This window comes from Oryctolagus cuniculus, chromosome 17 (assembly GCF_051225735.1).
Source record: "Oryctolagus cuniculus isolate XC-2025 breed Fujian yellow rabbit chromosome 17, ASM5122573v1, whole genome shotgun sequence".
NCBI classification, from domain to species: Eukaryota; Metazoa; Chordata; class Mammalia; order Lagomorpha; family Leporidae; genus Oryctolagus; species Oryctolagus cuniculus.
The window spans coordinates 45,553,477-45,573,800 of NC_142883.1; the positions used below are offsets into that span (position 1 = coordinate 45,553,477).

Sequence of the window (20,324 nt, forward strand, 5' to 3'; positions counted from 1 at the left end):
GGGAATTCTCCTTGAGTCTCAGGTGCTAACACAAGTTAAGACTTTGATTATTTGGATGAAATGATTATATGTTGTGTGTGAGAAAGACACCCGTTTGGAGAGTTCAAGGGGAAGAATGTTGTTATTAAGAAGTGACTAGGGCTGCACCCTCATAAATAATCCATTCATGTGATACATGGATTAATGGTTATCTCAAGACTGCATCTGCTATAAAAGCCTGTTTTCCTAGGTCTCTTGTGTTCTATCTCTTCATATGTGGTGCTCTGCAGTGCCTCAAGACTTTTGCAACACTGATTGCATAACCTTGGGAAAGTTATTTAACTTCTGTGAGATTCTGAGATTTTCCTCATCTAAAATGAAGATAATGAAAGCACCTCTTTCATAAGATTTGGTGTGAGGATTTCCTGAAACAGTGCATAATATTGTGCCTGACGTTGGCAAGCAAACAATAAGTACTAGTATTTATCCTCATGGCTATCTTATCATTAGTACTACCCAGTAAAGTCAAGTGATTTATCCAGTGTTTCTTAGCTTGGTAGTAGCTGAGAAAGGACTTGAATTTGCATTCTCCATACTGTTTGGTTTTTCTTTTTACAGGTAGAAATATTTTTTTTTTGATTTTTGGCTAAGTGTGTGACATTAGTAATACTTAGGATCAAGGAAACTAGACTACACAAGTGACATGAGATTTGATATATTTTTATGTGTCCAGCAAATTGATGGCTATGTGCCAGGAGTTAAGCTACATATTCATTGTGTTAAGACAACTTAGTCCTTTTGTGCTACTCTAACAAGATACCTAAGCCTTAGTAATTTTTAAAGAACAGAAGTTTATCCCTCATAGTTTTGGAGGCTGGGATCAAGGTGCCTACACAGGATTGGTGTCTCATGAATCGCCTATTGCATTGATGGTATCCTCTTGGGAGGATTTGGAGGGAGAAAAAATGGGCCTAGGCTAGTCCCCTCCAGCCTTTTAAAAAAATTACTTATTTTAAAAGTAGAATTACACAGAGAGAGAAGGAGAGACAGATCTATCTGCTGGTTCACCCCCCTCAAATAGCCACGGCTGTGCCAGGCTGATGCCAGGAGCTTTTTCTGGATCTTCCATGTGGGTGCAGGGGTCCAGGAACTTGGGCCCTCTGCTGCTGCTTTACCAGGTGCATTAGCAAGGGGCTGGATCAGAAGTGGAGTAGCTGGGACTCAAACTGGTGACTACATGGGATGGTGGCACTGCAGGCCAGGGCTTAACCCGCTGCGCCACAGCATTGGTGCCCCTCCGGCTTTTTTTAAAGGTACTAATCCTGGGGCCAGACGTGTGGTGCAGTGATTAGGTCACGCTCGGGACACCTGCATCCCATATTGGAGTGCTGATTTGTGTCCCAGTTACTCCACTTCTGATCCAATTTTCTGCTGATGTATATCCTGGAAGGCAGCAGATGATGGCCCAGATAACTGGGTCCCTGCCACCCAAGGGGAGACCCGGTTCTAGTTCCAGGCTCCTGGCCCAGTCCTGGCATTTGGGGAGTGACCCAGCAGATGGAAGATCTTGTTCTATTGCTCTGCCTTTCATGTAAAATGAAAATAAATAAAAGTTAAAGGCACTAATCCCCTTACGCGGGCAGAGACATCACGACTTAATTACCTCCCCTGAGGCCTCACCTTTTAATACCACTTTGATGAAGGTTAAGTTTCAACATGAATTGTGAGGAGAACATAAAATCAAACTGTAGCAGAAGACGCCTAAAGAAGACTTAAAGTAATAGCCAAAAGGCTGAGGGTTTGAGAAAGAGTTTAGAAATGCACTTTATTATAGAAATTTCTCCCCTGGAGGGGGCTTTGGTCCAGGTCTGCCCCTCCCACTGTATAGCTAATCCCCTTCCTCTCCTTGCTCTTTTAGAAAATATGATGGTTTTCTTGCCTTTTCACTGTCCCCTCCCTAAAAATTCAGTCTAGAAGCTATTAGGTGGGGCTGGGCTGAGGAAGACAGTGTTATTATGGCCATAGTCAGATGTCATACACAGGAAGAGGGAGGAGCAACTTATGTAGCGTTTCAGTCCAAATGGGGATGATGAGGATATCCATGTGGGGTGTCGGAGCCCAAATGGGGTAGAGAAGTGTCTCAGGCAGTGGCTGGTGATGGTAACTGCCCAGCAAGGGTTATCAACAGGGCGAGAATAGCATTTGTGTGGGAACAGTCCCAGCATGAGGTATCAGAACCTGAATGGGGTTAAAGGTGCTTCTGTGCAGAGGACAGTGTTGGAATATCGCTTACATGCAGAGGTACTGGTCAAATAAGTAAATATGTTAAGGATAATGGGAGCCATGCTTTTCACTGTCATGGAAGGGGTTATAGATGTAGAAAATACTAGAATGAACTTTGTAGTGTTGGGTTGGAATTGAAGGTACTGGTATGAATTCACAGTTTTCAAGATAGAGAAGTAGTTACTGGTGAAAATATGTGTGTACACATGCATGCACACACACTTCAGTTATATCCTGTGGAATCCCCGGGATCAGTGACACCTCAGTAGCAATGAGCGTAACTAGCAGTGTAAATCTTGGTTTTTAAATACACTCTTCACTAAAGGGAACCAGGGTTTCTTGGAGAAATGGCTGATTCCAGAACTGTGGCAGAGAATATACAAGACAATGCTGGAACATCTGACTCCGGAAAGTAAGGAAATGTTCCAAGAATAATGAGGACACGCCAAAAGGACACAGAAGCCAGTCTGCAGGGACTCTTACTGGTCAGATATGGACAGTGTGAGCATCAAAATAAATAATCTATTTTAACCCATTGGATAAAAAGAATCCATAGAGATAAAATGCATGAATTGAAAGTTTGGTGAAAAATAGGGTATTGTCTCAGAATAACCTCCTTTACAAAATACTAATTAATAACGAAAAGAAAAGAATATAGTGGGAAGCCTGGCAGACACTAACTGAATCGTGGCTGAAGTTCATTTCATCAGCAAGGGGAGAAACCCAAATCATGCTCCACCTAAGAGCACGTAGAGAACAACACACCACCACCCTCATGATATTCCTGCCAAAAATAGATAGCCCGAATCTAATCATGAGGAACTGATCATCAAACAAGTAAAATGAAGAGATTCTACAAACTGTAATCTTCTCAAGTGTCAAGGTATGAAAATCAAAGACTGGGAAATTGTTGGAGAATGAAAGAGACAGAGATACCAAGTTAAATGAGGAGTGTGACTCTGGACTGGATCCTTTTACCTGCAGGACACTATTGAATGGGTTCAGAAGATGAGATGATGGTAATGTAAGAATGTTACTTTCCAGATTTTGATTATTGTATTGTAGTTATGCAAGAGACTATCCTTGTCTGCAGGAAACATATCCTCATGATTTTCAGTTTTTATAGTTAGGATCTGTGCTTTAAGATATTCTGCTTTGTGTGTATGGACATTGATTAAGGCCTCAACATTAATATCTCTCTTTCACATAATGAAGTTTTTTTTTTTCAGCTATAAAACAGGTAGCTGAAAAAAATTAGTGATAATCATTTTGAGATCTTTAGAATTATGTAGTGATGTGTTCCAGAACTGAAGCTGAGACCCCCAAGACAATTATAAATATTGGAGTTCCTCAATTCTCTACAAAGCATTGAGAAACTAGCCTTTGTTATAAATAGTAACAATACACCTGAAAAAAGTAGCACTCAGCATGACTGCTAGCCTTGGTAACAGTGAATGACATGTCACATCTAGTTGAAACAGATAACTCTAATAAACCTTAGGATCTGATTTGTGGCATGGAGAAGCACATATGGAAGTCATTCTGGTATGATATTTTGCCTCTTTTCTGGCCCCATTTATTTTCTCATTCTTTTCACCTACCTTTTGATTATGTTATCCCTTATTTTGTGAATCCCTATCTTAATATCTTTTTTAAGGAAGTCAGTATAAATCGGTCTGAATCTGGTACAAGGATTAGATGTAGTGTGGTAATGTTACCTGGAGCATCTTTGTTAACCAAGTACAGAGTACACACGGAGAGTGATATATTAGTGGTAGATTCTTTCTCTGTTTCTATTTCTCATCACACTCTAAAATGAGACCCAAAGGGGCTAGCGCTGTGGTGTAGCAGGGAAACCTGCCATCTGTGATGCCTGCATCCCATGTGGGCACCAGTTTGAATCCTGGCTGCTCCACTTCCCTCCCAGCCAGCTCTCTACTGGTGCACCTGGGAAAGCAGCCAAAGATAGCCCAAGTGCTGGGGCCCCTGTACCCATGTGGGAGACCTGGAAGAAGCTCCTGGATCCTGGCTTTGGCCTGCAGCCATTTGGGGAGTGAACCAGTGAATGAAAGCTCGGCTCCCTCCCTCCCTCCCACTCTCCATAACTCTGCCAGTCAAAATAAATAAATCTTTTAAAATAAGACCCCAGATCCTTTCAGTTTAGGGAAAATATCCAGTCTGAGGTTGAACACTGGATTCCTCAGGCTTCTTTAGGGCCGATTTTAAAGATATTGTGGGGCAGTTTGACCTAGTGGTTAGGACACCACTTGGGACACGCGCATGTCGTATTGTAGACCCTGAATTCGAGTCCTGACTCTGCTCCTGATTCCAGCTTCCAAGGAGGCAGCAAGTGATAGCTCAGGCGGTTGAGTCTCTACCATCCACATGGAAGACCTACATTGAATTTCTGACTCTCAGCTTCAACCTGGTCCAGCTTTTGCTGTTTGCAGGCATTTGAAGAGTGAACCAGCAAATGGAAGCTCTTTGTCTCTCTTTGTCTAAAATATAGAAATGCAAATAGCCTTTGGACTGGAATCAGAAAACCCAGACGTAAAGCCTGTTCTGACACTTCTCAGCTGTGTGAACTTGCGCAAATCTAACTCTGAGCCTCAGCCTCCTAGTTTACAAACCTGTGAAAATGACATCTGTCACCTGGATCGCAGGTGATCAAATGAGATTTTATACACACACACACACACACACACACACATATATATGTATATGTATATATATGAAGGCACATTATAAACTAAAGTTCTTTACAAATTGCAAAGAACTGTATAATTTATTTAGGTTTGCCAAAATCTAACATTTCTAAGTCTATAGATTTGAAACTAAATATTTGTAAATTATATGCTTGATGTTTTGGGAGGTACTTAAATGTTTTGACATACAATGAAGATTAATATGTTAACATTAAGAATTTGGAATTTTTAAAAAAGATTTATGTATTTGAAAGGCAGAGAGAGAGAGAATGAATGACTATATCTTCCATCTGCTGGCTCACTCCCCAAATGGCTGCAACAGCCAGGGCTAGGCCAGGGCAAAGCCAGGAGACAGAAGCTTCACCTGGGTTTCCCATGTGGGTGGCAGGAGCCCAAGGACTTGAGCCATCATTTGCTGCCATTCCAGGTGCATTAGCCGGAAGCTGGATCAGATGCAGAGTAGCTAGAACTCACACTGGCACTCTGATGTGGGATGTGGCTTCACAAGCCATGGCTTAACACTGTGCCATAAGATGACCCCCAAAAGATTATCTTGAACTCTGCCTGCCTGCCTACCTAATAAATTTTCCTTAGAAAGAAAATCCATGGTGGTATTGATAAGCAGGTATCAAATAAATGCAAATTATGCTGAAGAAAGATTTTGCATTCTTTTTTTCCATTTAATGAAGTTTGGAAATTTTCAAAGCTCCTGTGTAATTCCTTGAACACATAGATTGGCAAAGCTGTAATTCCATTTGAAGAAGTACTTTTTAAAAAGTGGTATCTTGGGGTGGGGCTTTGGTACAGCAGCTTAAGTTGCAGCTTGGGACACCTACATCCTGTTTTGGAGTGCCTGGTTCCAGTCCCAGCTGTTCCACCTCTGATCCGGCTGCCTGCTCATGCACACCCTGGGAGGCAGCAGATGAGAGCTAATGTGGGTATTTGGGTCCTTGCTATCATTGTGGAAACCCTGGATGGAGTTCCTAGCTTGTCTTTTTTTTTTTTTTTAAGAAGGCATTTGGGAGTGAACCCGCATATGGAAGCTTGCACTTGCATGGTTTCTCCCTCTGCCTTTCAAATAAAATGAAAATACGCTTTTAAAAAACCAGTATCTTTTTGAGAATATATTAGTGTCCATGGGGTGGGAAGAATCCATATCCAAATGTCTTTATAAGGCAAGTTTCTTAAAATTCGCTAAGGTATCCTACAACTAAATACACTGCCAATTTTGTAACTTCTCTTTTCAGCATGCTAGAAAGCAAAGAGAATGGAAACAAGGTAGCAAGAAGAGGAGTGAAGATAGTGAAGTCAAGTCAGTAACAAATGTAGAATTCCCCTCTGCCTCTGGTATTTCAGGAAACTCCTCAGCAGCTAGCATCCGTAAGGAAAATAGCATGCTAAGAAAAGCAAAGAATCGGAGAATGGCACAGAGTACAGGAAGGTGGCTGGGGAAGTGTGTTGGGGTTGGAAGTTGGAAGTAAGCCAAGTGAGAGAGACCTGTGATTACCAGGTCTTTGCCATATGTACCTCCTATAAGGTTGTTAGAAGTGAACTGGATTTATATGGAACACTGAAGTGATAATGGGGCCAGTTGACTAAGTCCTGTTGTCATTAATGAGACTTTATTCCCTTCATTTTGATAAGGAAATCCCATGCTACAAAGTAAAATTTGCTTCTCTGCCCACGGATCTGAGTCACAAGCCACCAAGGGCCAAATTCCATATCCATATTATAAGGACTTTACATAGCATGAAAGGCCACTCACTTAACTGACTGCTTCCCCGTCAGCTTTCCTTAGACTCAGTCTAGAAAATTATCTGGAGGACTCCTCACAATCATGACCACCATGAGGGATTAAGGCAGAGGAGTCGTCTAAGGCTAACACAGGGTCTCCACCTGCTCTTGAACTTAGGATGCCCTTGACAGATCAAGGTGCTGGATCATCAGTACAGCCGAAGGTTGAGCGAGAATTGCGTGCACCTTCTCTTCTCAAAGTAACCTGAACAAAGCCAGCCATTTGAAGTAGAGTTTAGACCAGATGGGAGGCTGAACACTGAAGGTGCAGGTGTTGACACTGATCTTCAAAGTAGTTCAAGCCAAGCCACAGTGTGCTGGATTTGCCCATGGAACAGTCTCCCAAATATTTAGCAAAGAGATAGGAAGATGGCAGTGAAGTGCAGCAAATGCCAAAGGCTGGCCCATAAAGGAGGGTGTGCGAGCTAAAACTGTCACTGGGAAGGGAGACAGTGACCGAGCATCCTGTAGTAATTGTACCCTTCAAATAATTACATACATGCATATGTGAGTAGGTAGAATGTGTTAATGTTAAAAACAATTAGAGGAAATTCACATCGTTTGTAATGGGCCCGAAGTATTGGAATAGAGAAGAATACACGGAAACAACAATGCACACAGACACATGTGCTGACACGTACACATTATGTTTGTTTAGTTTTTACATCTTCCTTTCCTGACTCCACAGCAGCATATGGATTAGAGGATTCTAGCAGATTCCAGCTATAGAATTCTATGCTACGCTGAAAATATATGGCTAACAAGACAGCATCCCTGTTTTCTCCTACTTGGTTTATGCATTCATGAACAGTGAAACCTTTAGAAATCAACAGATGTCAGATATCCATGATTCTAACAAGAAATGATACAGGAGACTTTTACAGACTTGACTTTCAACCTAATCCTAACTGATAAGGTGATTCTCTTCACCTCCACATTCACCCTCACATGCCTCAAACAGGCCAGTCCAGCTTCTGTCACAGTCTTGTGTGACATCATGTCCAGGAGATTCCAGGGAAAGAAGTGGCTGAAAGCCGTGAGAGTCTGGGCACCATGGTCTTTTGGGGCTGTGTCTCTGACGGCCCTTCTACCAGCAGGCTTGGCTGGAAAGTCTCCACGGAGAGGGCGAGGGTGAGGTGCGACCTGTCAGAGTCGGAAGCGGAGGCTGAGAAGCCTTTTCCCTCTTCCGGAGTGTCTTACACAGCGTCCAGGCGGATGTCCCCACAGGGAATCTCTGTTGGGGTTTCTGGAGTGATACTTCGAATAATACGCTGTTGGGAAGAAAACACAGTGTTATAGGCATTCTTGTAATTTAATGAAATCGCAGATACATTTCAACAATAATAAACCTTAGCATTTTAATATTTAAAATAAGTTGGAATAATCTCATTGACTTTCTATAAGAAATTCTCAGTTCTTAAATATGGATAAAAAAGATATATTCAGGAATTATAAACTAATTAAGAAAATCGAAAATTATAATCCTAATAGGAGAAAATGCTGAATCGTCACTGGAGTCTTTACTGGCCTATAACATGCTTTTGAATGACTGGACAGAGACTTCCCATGGCCACACAAGGCTTGAGGCACAGAGTAAGTGCTAGATTTCGGTCTCTGCTCTCCCCAGCTAGGCTTCTTGTGCCCTGCATTCACATTACAGCAAGTGTGCACAATGCCTGGAGCCTCCGGAGAAGCAGTATCAGTTCATGTAAGAGGATAAATCATCATCTAATTAAATTTTAAAAGATGTGACCATTTAAATCATCACCTCTACAGCAATCTTGGTATGATGTAGTACTCATCATGAGGAGGAGACAGAATTTCTACCATGGAAACAGCTGGGTTACATAGTAAGGCAGATCTGAAATATGCTTTGGTTGTGTATAAAATATACAACCTGCCTTGTAAAACTTAGCATCAGTGACATGAAGCAGCTCAGGGATATTGGGGTTGGGGGGAAGAGGCAAAGCAGCATTGCAAAAGGCTTAGAAAAATCTTTATTAAGTTGATTAGTAAAATCTTTGATGTAAGTAGGCAAAATTGGATATGAAAGCATCTTTTGATGTATTGAACTTTAGATGAAGCACTGCTACTGTCTCTTTTTATTCTGAATTGAAAAGTATGTAGTCTCTTCACCCTTTTCTATTTTTGCATTCTGAGAGTTTGTTGTCCTTCAAGGGGTAGAGTCTATAGAATTCAGAAAAGTTCCATTCCTATAGTTAATGACATTCACAAAATTCTACACAAGAATTTTGCATTGATCATGACTTTTGTATCTGAGTACTGTATTCTCACAATAGAAATCCATTTAAAAAGAAGTTGTTGTAGTGCCACTAGCTATCAAGGCATGCCATGTCTTTGAACAACATTTCAGAGCCATCTGTTCCCACTGATGACTACGTAAACCCTGATTAAACAGAATTATATCTTGCTAATTGGAAAATAGATACGTGTCACTATAACTAGTCTTGTGAGGCTATGACTTACATAGACTGATGACTAAGATGTATGGTGGAGGCAAGGCCAATTATGAACATTATAAAGTAAAACCATTGGCTTTTGTGCCTTCACCCCTACCCACATGCTGTCCTTCTGGCTGCTTATCTCCCCAAATATCAGGCCTAGTTTTGTTTTCCATATTTTGGCAACATTCTAGTTGCCAAACTACTATTTGATTGCTCTCAAAATTTGCCATGCCCTGGCCTTGTGCAGGTTGGAAACCAGCACAAATGGATCACAGCTCATATCTTCATAAGAGTATATGGATTAGGGAACATATTCCAGAATCTGTGCAGGTTATCAGGGGTTTCTGCAGCAATGTCCTAAGCCAGTAGACAAGTCCAACCTTGAGACTTCTTGGATACAGATGCATGTGATAACTTAGGGCAGTAAGAGGTGGCTCACTTCAAAACCTCCAGTGTTGTACAGACAGCCCTTGACTTACACATGGTTTGGCTTCATAATTTTTTGGCTTTATTATGGTGTGAAAATAACATGCATTCAGAAGAACTATACTTTGAATTGAATTTTAGTGATTTCCTAGTGAAAGGACAAACAATATCTTCTGATACTGTTGAACACTGCATGCAGTTCCTAGTCAGCCATATGCTAATGAGGGTAAGCAACCAGTGTTATACAGTGATTTGTGTTGCTAAACTGTGTGTTCAGGTGGTTAGGTGTATTAAATGCCTTTTTTTTTTTTTTTTTTTTTTGAGAGTCCATCAAATGGAGCTACTTCATTCCCAAAATTCCAGCAGGGACTGGGGTGGCCAAAGTGCAATCCAGGTCTCCTACATGGTCGGCTATAACCCAACCATGGGAGCCATCACCACTGCCTCCCAAGGTCTGCACTGGAAAAAGCTAGAGTCAGGAGCTGGGAATAGAATCTGGGTACGATGATGTGGAACATGAGAGCCTTAATCACTAGGCTAAATGCCTCTCCTTAACTGTATTCCTAACAATATTTTAATTTCTATATTCATTTTATTTGAAAGGCAGAGAAACAGAGATCTTCCAATTGCTGGTTCTTTCCCCAAATGCCTGCAAAAGCCAGAGCTGGGCCAGGCTGAAGCCAGGAGCCCAGAATTCCATCTGAGTCTCCCAGGTGGGTGGCAGGGACCCAAGTACTTGAACTATTATCTGCTGTCTCCCAGGGTGAGAATTAGCAAGAATCTGGATCTGAAGCAGAGGAACCAGGAACTCCAATATGGGATGGGGGCATCCCAGGTAGTGACTCAACTACTTTGCCAAACACTTGCCCCCTTAAGATATTTTTTTCCTGAAAGATTTTATTTATTTGAAAGGCAGAGAGGGAGAGATCTTCGTCCTTTGGTTCACTCTCCAAATGGCCATGATGGTCAAGACTGGGCCTGGCTAAAGCTAGGAACTCCATCTTGGTTTCCCTTGTGGGTGGCAGGAGTCCAAGTAGTTGAGCCATGTTCTGCTGTCTTCCCAGGCATATTAGTAAGGAATTGGATCAGAAGCGGAGCAGCTGGTACTCAAACCAGCAGTGGAATACTGGCATCACAGACTGTAGCTTAACCTGCTGTACCACAACACTGGCTGCGATATTTTCAATTTATATTGAGTTTTCTGGGACATAATCCCATTGTAAACTGAGGAGAATCTGCATATGGCCTGGACTCAACAGCATTAAGAAATTGACCTTTCTGGCCGGCGCTGCGGCTCACTAGGCTAATCCTCTGCCTAGTGGCGCCGGCACACCGGGTTCTAGTCCCGGTTGGGGCGCCGGATTCTGTCCCGGTTGCCCCTCTTCCAGGCCAGCTCTCTGCTGTGGCCAGGGAGTGCAGTGGAGGATGGCCCAGGTGTTTGGGCCCTGCACCCCATGGGAGACCAGGAAAAGCCCCTGGCTCCTGGCTCCTGCCATCGGATCAGCGCGGTGCGCCGGCTGCAGCGCGCCGGCCGCGGCGGCCATTGGAGGGTGAACCAACGGCAAAGGAAGACCTTTCTCTCTGTCTCTCTCTCTCTCACTGTCCACTCTGCCTGTCAAAAAATAAAAAAAATAATAAAAAAAGAAAAAAAAAGAAATTGACCTCTCTCCTTTTTTAAAAATATTTATTTATTTATTTGAAAGTAAGAGTTAGAGAGAGAAGGAGAGGCAGAGAGAGAGAGAGAGAGAGAGAGAGGCTTTCTATCCACTTGTCACTCCCCAACTTGCCCCAACAGACAGAGCTGCACCGATCCAAAGCCGGGAGCTTCCTCCGGGTCTCCCATGCAGATGCAGGGGCCCAAGGTTTTGGGCCATCTTCCACTGCTTTCCCAGGCCATAGCAGAGAGCTGGATCGGAAGTGGAGCAGCCAGGACTTGAACCGGCACCCACATGGGATGTGCTGGCACTGCAGGCAGCGGCTTCACCTGCTATGCTACAGCATAGCTGGCTCCCATCTCTCATGTCTCTTTTTTTTTTTTGACAGGCAGAGTGGACAGTGAGAGAGAGAGACAGAGAGAAAGGTCTTCCTTTGCCGTTGGTTCACCCTCCAATGGCCGCCGCGGCCGGTGCACTGTGGCCAGCGCACCACGCTGATCCCAAGGCAGTAGCCAGGTGCTTATCCTGGTCTCCCATGGGGTGCAGGGCCCAAGCACTTGAGCCATCCTCCACTGCACTCCTGGGTCACAGCAGAGAGCTGGCCTGGAAGAGGGGCAACCGGGACAGATTCCTGCACCCTGACTGCGACTAGAACCCGGTGTGCAGGCGTCGCTGGGCAGAGGATTAGCCAGTTGAGCCGCGGCGCCGGCCTCTTCTTTTTTATTAACCAAAATTTTATGATACCTGCCTTCCTCACTGTGGGGAGCAACTGAGACTAGACTAAGTTACTGGAATTAAGACTTATTCTATGCATCTGCTCTCCCACAATATGGCGCTGGGAGAGAGACCAAACAACTTCTACACAGCTGTCTCGCCAATTTGACTGATAAACTGCAGGAGCTGATCCTGCTCCTGATTGGAGGAGAGCAGCGTGCTCAGCGTGTGGGCAGCAGAGTTGGGATTGGTGGAAGAGGACTATAAAGGGGGAGAGAGACAACATGCACCAGGAACACCTGAGGAACATCTGAGCAACCCCTGAGAGAGCCAGCTGATGGTGTGCCGCTCCTCCGCGGAAGCGGGGAAAGCGGGGGGGGGGGGGGGGGGGGTGCCACCCCTCCGCGGAGGTGGGGGGCCGGCAGCTAACCCGGGATGGCGTCGTTCCTCCGCGAGTGAGGGAACGGCAGCAAACCCGGGAAGGGGCCGAGCAGACAAAAGAACAGCGCAGGGTCTAGTGTCGTTCCTCCGCGAATGGGGGAGCGACACTCACAGATTGAATATTGGACTTGACGGTCTGTAATATTCTGAGTATTATAAAGCATTTTTAGACCCTTAGGGTACCTTGCGAAAACCACAGCATACTTTTCCCCCTAAGAGATTAACCATGTTCATGGCATAGTGAAGGTTTTTGGGAAGTCTTACAATAAAGAAAACTGAAAAGTGTTCTCCATGAATGAACCTTATAACCTCTTCCTCCAGCAGTAACACCTATGGGTGGCCCATGGAACATCCTCAAAACACGCTTTGGAAACTGTAAATAGAGTCCAGCGAGCACATTTTAAAGATCAGGAAACTGAGGCACAGACAAGGTAAGGGAACTGCTGTCGCCCCGCAGATCTCCTCCTCCCAGTTCTCTAACAGGCTGTGGCGCGCTGCTCCCTGTCTGGCAGCCTGAGGGGGAAGACATGCTTACCCTCCGTCTTACCTCTTCTTATTTATTTATTTATTTATTTATTTTTGACAGGCAGAGTGGACAGTGAGAGAGAGAGACAGAGAGAAAGGTCTTCCTTTTGCTGTTGGTTCACCCTCCAATGGCCGCCGCGGCTGGCGCACTGCGGCCGGCGCACCACGCTGATCCGATGGCAGGAGCCAGGTGCTTCTCCTGGTCTCCCATGGGGTGCAGGGCCCAAGCACCTGGGCCATCCTCCACTGCACTCCCTGGCCACAGCAGAGGGCTGGCCTGGAAGAGGGGCAACCGGGACAGAATCTGGCGCCCCGACCGGGACTAGAACCCGGTGTGCCAGCGCCGCAAGGTGGAGGATTAGCCTAGTGAGCCGCGGCGCCGGCCTTTACCTCTTCTGCTAATGGTTATGAGCTCTGTTACACACCTTTGGGAGACAGTCACTTGTGACCAACTGGAGGAATTTAAGAAAAGGCTGGGATTTGAGGTGCAGTCTACAACTAAGGAATCCTGGCATTTATTAACTAGATTTCCCACCCCTGACCTGACTCTCTGGATCTGAATCATCACACCTACCATAAAGGAGAACATGAAGGGATCACTCCGTGGCCTCAGGACCGAGAGGGTATTACAGGCAATACCAGGGTCCAAGGCTTTTTGGGAGGAATAAGGTCAGAAGAGAACTGATTTGGGTGAGGAAACTAGTCATTTCAAAATTCTGTCTTCCTAAAAAGGAAAAGTAAATCCCAGGTAAAGAAACCCAGTTGTTCTCAGAGCTGCTGTTTTCTCTTTTAAAAAATGTTTAGGGGCCAGCGCCATGGCTCACTTGGTTAATCCTCTGCCTGTGGGCAGTGGAGGATGGCCCAGGTGCTTGGGCCCCTGCACCCACGTAGGAAACCAGGAGGAAGCACCTGGCTCCTGGCTTTGGATTGGTGGAGTGCCGGCCGTGGCGGCCATTTGGGGGGTGAACCAACAGAAGGAAGACCTTTCTCTCTCTCTTTCTCTCTCTCTCTCTCACTGTCTGTAACTCTACCTGTCAAATAAAAATGCTTATTCATTTTTATTTCAAAGGCAGAGGAAGAGAGAGAGAGAATCTCTTCTACCCACTAGTTCCCTCCCCAAATGGCTTCAACATTCAGGTCTGGGCCAGGCTGAAGGCAGGAGCCAAGAACTCCATCCAGGTCTCCCAAGTGGGAGGGCTGGGACTCAAATACCTGCTGCCTCCCAGGAAAATTAGCATGAAGCTGGACTGGGGGCAGAGGTGGGACTCACCCCAGATACAGCCCCGAGCAGCAGCTCACCCTGCTTCACAACACCTTCCCCTTCTTGTTTCTTACAAAATGTTTTAGGAAGATTAATGTGATGGTCTCATGTCTGACTTTTGCTTGTAAAAACCCACAGCTAGTCCACCTCAGTTCTTGGGACACTGTAGATTGTAGCATCCTAGCTGTCCCTAAATTCCACCCTTTTCCTTTGAGCCCATCCCCTGCAAAAGCATTCAACTACGATTTATAAGTGACTGCTTCTTCACGCTCCTCTCCATTGTAGCAATCTTACTGTGGCGAGAAACACAGCCCACAAGTACTAACTCAAGTATTCTTAATTCTGGTAAGGTAAAATCTAATACTGCTGGCATGCTGGTGGCTGAGCCACTAACTGTGGCAGCACCTCTAGCACCAATTTCTACATCAACAACCCGTTACCCCAAGGACAAAGGGGAAGCTCCCCCCAATGTGAGAAGAACACTGGAGCTCAGCTCAGGAGCCTCCCTGTAGTGCGTGTTCTTGTGCAAGTTACTGAAGTGAGAACTTGAGCAGCACTACCCCAGCCGCGGTGTCCTGGTCCATCTACCCCAATATCAAAACAAGATCATCCACTGCAGATGCTTTGCAAAGTATGCACTTTTTTTTTTTTTTTTGACAGGCAGAGTGGACAGTGAGAGAGAGAGACAGAGAGAAAGGTCTTCCTTTGCCGTTGGTTCACCCTCCAATGGCCGCCACTGCAGCCGGCGCACCGCGCTGATCCGATGGCAGGAGCCAGGAGCCAGGTGCTTTTCCTGGTCTCCCATGGGGTGCAGGGCCCAAGCACTTGGACCATCCTCCACTGCACTCCCGGGCCATAGCAGAGAGCTGGCCTGGAAGAGGGGCAACCGGGACAGAATCCGGCGCCCCGACTGGGACTAGAACCCGGTGTGCCGGCACCGCAAGGTGGAGGATTAGCCTAGTGAGCCGCGGCGCCGGCCAAGTATGCACTCTTAAACAGATTATAAGGTACTGTTCTTATAATTTTTACAAATGAATCTTGCTAACATGGCAATTTTTTATTGTAATGGCTTGAACCAAAACTATGATATTGTTTTGTGACGATTTTCAAAATACTGCACATGAACATTTTCACCATAATCTTCACTTAAACTGTGTCTATCACACCAGACATCACAGATCTGATGTCCATGCCCAGTGGCCAGAGCAGGCAAAGCAGCTGTCCAGTAGGTTTAGGAAGCGATATCCAACTCACGATGAGTGCTGCCGGGCACCCAACTGATCAGCTCACTCCTGCCATTGTATTTGAGACTGTGGATGACGTGCTAAGATGACAGTGACAGCCATCAACAGGTTTACACCATGGTATAGGTGTGTAAGAATACAAGGCTGGAAACTTCCTGGTGACTTTCATGTGGTCAAAATATCTCTTTTGAATAGAGTATCAGAGAATCCTTTTTCCCTCCAGCTACCAGTCTGAAAACACACACACAAGTACATACCTCTTTAAACGTCCCAGGAGTGATAATCAGCCGGTAAATGATATACGTGGGGATGCAGATGATAGACGAAGCTCCAATGCAGTAGCCCAGGATGATACTCCAGTGGGGATAATTATATTGGAAAAGTCGTAGCTGTGGTGGACTCATCAAAAAACTGCAAATGATAAACTAAAGCAGAAATTGCAAGAAATATTAAAAATCTTAATGACACCAGGCAGCTCTGATAGCACAAGCCCGAAGTGCTAAAGCTAAGATAACTTTGGGGGGATTCCCAGACTCTGCTATATCCCAGACTGAATGCACTGAGTCACCGCCTTCTAACCCCAAGCTGCAGGTCTATAGAACAGCCGTGTGCTTTTGCTTGATCTTCCTCTCCATCCTCTTCCTCAACCCCTAAATGGCGATGTTGCAGCATCCCTAGAGTGAGGGACGTTCCGGCACCCTCTTCAGCACAGCCCAGTGCCAAGGAGAAGAGATACTTCCAGAGAAGGGGCTGGGGGCCCTCTCCAAGCCCCTGCCAGGCGTGGGGCTTCCTATTTCTTGTTTTCATTTCCCCGTATTTTTCAGCCATGATTTTTTGGTCAGATGGAAGCCACCTTATGTCAGGGGAAGATTTCAAGGTTCTCAAGACCTGCTGAGAACTCGGGTTCCTGGGGCTGTTCCTTCCCCCCTTTTGCTCTCTGCGTTAAGCTCCATCGTCGCCTCGGGTTTCAGCAAGGGCAGCTGTGCCATGAGGCCTCTCAACAACGAATGACTGCCCGCCACAGGCCCACATAATGAAAGGAATCAGGGAAGGGAGAAAGCAGCTTAATACACGCTTTGCTTGAAAACTCGACCAAAAAAAAAGTCCCGCGGTGTGTCCCATCCCCCACTTTATGAGTTTCCTTATTTCAGTTTGGTTTCCAGAGAAAGTGTAAATAGCAGTTTTTGCCTAGTAACCGTGTGCTGAATTCGTTACTGCTCTTGATTTAATTTTACTTTATTATTTCATAGCCATAAAAAAGACAGTAATGTAAATTATTTGTGTGGTTAAACATCTATTTATATCCTTTTCTCTCTTTGTCTGCAGGTAATAAAGTGGGAAATTGTTAAACATTCATCCATCTTCTAAGCAGTGTTATCCTAAGTCCAGGAGGAGGCCTTCGGAGCAGCAGCCTGGTCCGCTGCAAACCTTCTTCAGACCTGGAGGCTAAGGAAGATCACCTGGGGACAGGAAGGGGTGGGACTGATAAGGAGGCACCCCCCCCAGCTCCGCTCATCTCAAGGAAGGTGGAAGGTACGTGCGGTGCAGGGAGGGCACACGCTCCACTGCTGCCAGAGGTGTAGCTTGTGACACGGCCCCGCACATCCCAGCTTCTCGGTGCTCATATACAACATGTTCTTCTTTTGTAACTTGGCTTCAGTGAAAAAGAGTATTTATAGGAAGCTACTCATTGTTTACCTAAAGCAGTCTTAAAAAGCCCTGAGCAGGGGGCCTGTTAAGTAAACTCAGAAGTGGAAGACAGATTTGCCTTCTGTTAATTGGGTACTAGAGCACTTGCCTTCTGAGGAGGTGAGTAAAGCTGACATGACGGGGATTGTGCCAGACCCCACATCTCTACAGCAGTGTTGCTGGGCCAAGGAACCCGGTGACCATGCCCCAAGCCCCCCACCCCCACCCCCGGCTGCCACTAGACAGCCCGAAGTTCACAGAAATGAAAATACTGAAAGCCTTCCTGCCAGGATGAGGGTAAGGCCATGAGGTTCTCACCTCATGCCCAATGTTTAAGGGACAGCCAGAATTTCAGTCATCCAGATAAATTAATGCAATTTTAAAAAGACAAGATCCTGGGGCCGGCATTGTGGCATAGCAGGTAAACCACTGCCTGTGACACCTGCATCCCATATGGGTGCAGGTTCGAGTCCCAGCTGCTCCACTTCTGATCCAGCTTCCTGCTAATATGCCAGGGAAAGCAGCGGAGGATGGCCCAAGTGCTTAGGCCCCTGCACCCATAAGGGAGACCAGAAGCTCCTGGTTTCTGCCTGGCCCAGATCTGGCCAGTGCTGTCATTTGGGAAGTGAACCAGTGAATGGAAGATCTTTCTCCCTCTCTAACTCTGCATTTCAGATAAATGAAATAAATCTTAAAAAAAAAAAAAAAAAAAAAAAAGACAGGAGCCAGAGTAAGGTGAGCCACCAGGTTCAGGGTTTGTTCCTGTGCTTAGGAAAAATGTTGGTATTTTGTTCATCATGGATATTTTCGCATGCAATTTAAAATACTGCATTAAAATAGTATTTATAATGAGGACGGAGTTTTTGGGTGTCCCCTTTAATTGTATACCCATGGTGACATTCTCACTTGCCTCCCCCAAGTCTGGGCCCTGGACATCATTTCTTCATTGTATGGATATGCAAAAGTAAACAAATATGCTTCCACTCTCAAGGAATGACAAACCTAGTGTCCCTTCTTCTTTTGAAAAACAAATGGAAGGATTAAATGTAGATAATTTATATTACTATCAGCGCTTCTCAATAAATAACCCATTGTTGTTAGGACTTCTGCTTCTGGTACTATAAGCCAGGCAATTCAGACCAACCCTCACCAAAAGAATACAAAAGTATTCTAATTTTACCTAAAAGCATCAGCAAGTTGATAAAGTAGTAAGGAACCACAAGGCCAAGATGTCAGGGCACGCTAGAGCCCAATACTTGAACCACAGCTGCTTGAGGTGAGCACTGGCTTTGGAGACCTCTGGGATTCAAGGGAATGGAAGTTATGGAGGGATTGTAAGGTACAGAGACACACCGGCAGTGTCGTGGAGACAAAAATAAACATTGTACACGTATTGAGATGTGCAATCACAAAAAAAGTACAGAAATAAAGGGCTGGCCCCAAGGAAGTCAAACCCAGAGCACAAGAAGCGGTAAAGGTAGCTAGCTGTATGTCAAAGAGCTACCCTAAGACAAAATGGGATGGCCAGATAACCCTAGTAAGTTGGAGACAGACTGAAGGAGCAACGCGACAACCTTCTGACCTCTGAAAGTTCTAAAAGTCTTCCGCCTGCCCCGTGAAGTTACACGTAAATGAAAGAATGGAAGGGTAGTCCCTGCTGATGTGCACCGGGTGCCTGTGTGGAGGCCAGCAGGGAATTACTCATGCTGAGGCAAATGTCTCTTCACGTGGACGCCAGCAGGGAGGCCAGGGCCCATAAGCAAGGATGCAGTGAGGACTGAACACATCTCAGCCAGCAGACAACACTTGGATCTCCGCTTCCTCACCCAGGCCCTTTGGCAATAAATGGATGCTACTTGTGACGTGGATCCATGCTGAAGGACCTTTGTGTGGGCCTCTTTTAGAAGATGCACGCAAAATTACAAAGAGGAGATCATGAGGACCCTCCCCAGGGCTTTGCTCAGCAGCACAGAAAATCCTTCCCGACTTGTTAGGTGACTTTGAATCCTTCACATGATGTCACTAAGCCTCAACTTCCTTAAATGTCGAAGGGGAATACCAGAACTATTACTGACTTCATAAGAATATTAAGAAAGTTAAATGAGCAATCGGGGGAAGTTTTAACACAAAGCCAGCCTGGACTAGTACTGCGTCTCCGTACATGTCATTCATCACTACTGTTGAGCAGGGGAGTGATGCAGTAAAGTGACTGAAGACCAGACTGCCCCAGGTGTCGGAAGTCAGAGGAGGGAAGGGCACAGGGACTTCGGAAACGCTGGTCATGTTTTTGCTTCTTGAAATGATTTTGTCTACACTAGCTTGCTCAACTTAGAAAATTTCTTGAAGATGTGCATATGATTTTCATACTTGTCTGAGAATATTGGTAAAAAATGGAATTAACAGTTTATTTTGGTACAAAAATTTCTGAGATACAGTGTTCCCATAATATGTAGTTTCATGAACTTTTTAAAAACCCCTCATTATGCATGAATTTCAAAAATTTGTTTTACCAAAATAAATGTATTTGAGGGGCAGAGAGAGAGCGCCCATCCACTGATTCATTTCCGAAATGCCTGCAACAGCCAGGGCTGGGCCTTGGCAAGAACCACGAGCCAGAAACTCAATCTAGGTCGCCCACTTGAGGCAGGAGCCTAATTACTTCAGCCACTACTGCTGCCTCCCAGCTCTGCATTAGCAGGAGGCAGAAGCTGGAGCCACGAAATGAACCCAGGCACTCTGATGTACAATGCAGATATCTTAGCTGCTACACTCTATGCTGTCTGAACTTCTAAAATGTCATTTCCACAAACCTTTTGAAGTACCCCCTATGTTACACTTCAATAAAATTGATTTTTGCTAAATGTTTGCAGAATCATGAGAAGGAAAAGGGCGATGACAACTCACCAGGAGAAAGAGGGGGCTGATGGCCACCCAGCAGATCCTCCAGAACCATCCAGGGCTGAAGCCAAGCATCTCCTTCACATCACTGCAGAACTGAGTGATGCCTAAAGCCCAAAACAGAGAGATGGAGAGAGTGCACGGGCTGTTCTCCCACCCCTCATCTCAGGACCAGCACTAGCAGCGGCCAGGAGGAAGGGAGCCGAATTCCTGCTGTGGACTACTGTAGCAGGTCTGGAAGTTCC

The 20,324-nt window shown here is 45.3% G+C and overlaps 1 protein-coding gene across 10 annotated transcripts in view; it reads right to left on the bottom strand.

Annotated features, from left to right (window-relative positions):
• Window positions 1-7,269: 7,269 nt before the first annotated feature.
• The window catches only part of SLC6A4 (solute carrier family 6 member 4), a 41,579-nt gene continuing 28,524 nt past the window's right edge, over window positions 7,270-20,324 (bottom strand). For 7 of the 10 annotated variants that reach the window (XM_089317539.1, XM_089317538.1, XM_089317541.1 and 4 more), the window contains exons 12-14: window positions 20,086-20,186; window positions 15,750-15,917; window positions 11,390-11,558 (exon numbers count right to left, since the gene is read on the bottom strand). In XM_089317539.1, coding sequence (XP_089173665.1) covers window positions 11,424-11,558; window positions 15,750-15,917; window positions 20,086-20,186 — 404 coding nt within the window. In that variant the 3' untranslated portion in view covers window positions 11,390-11,423. Of the gene's footprint in view, window positions 8,033-11,389; window positions 11,559-15,749; window positions 15,918-16,786; window positions 16,953-20,085; window positions 20,187-20,324 lie in introns of those variants that run through there. The other 3 variants (XM_008270955.5, XM_017349146.4, XM_089317540.1) reach the window with 2 other exon arrangements.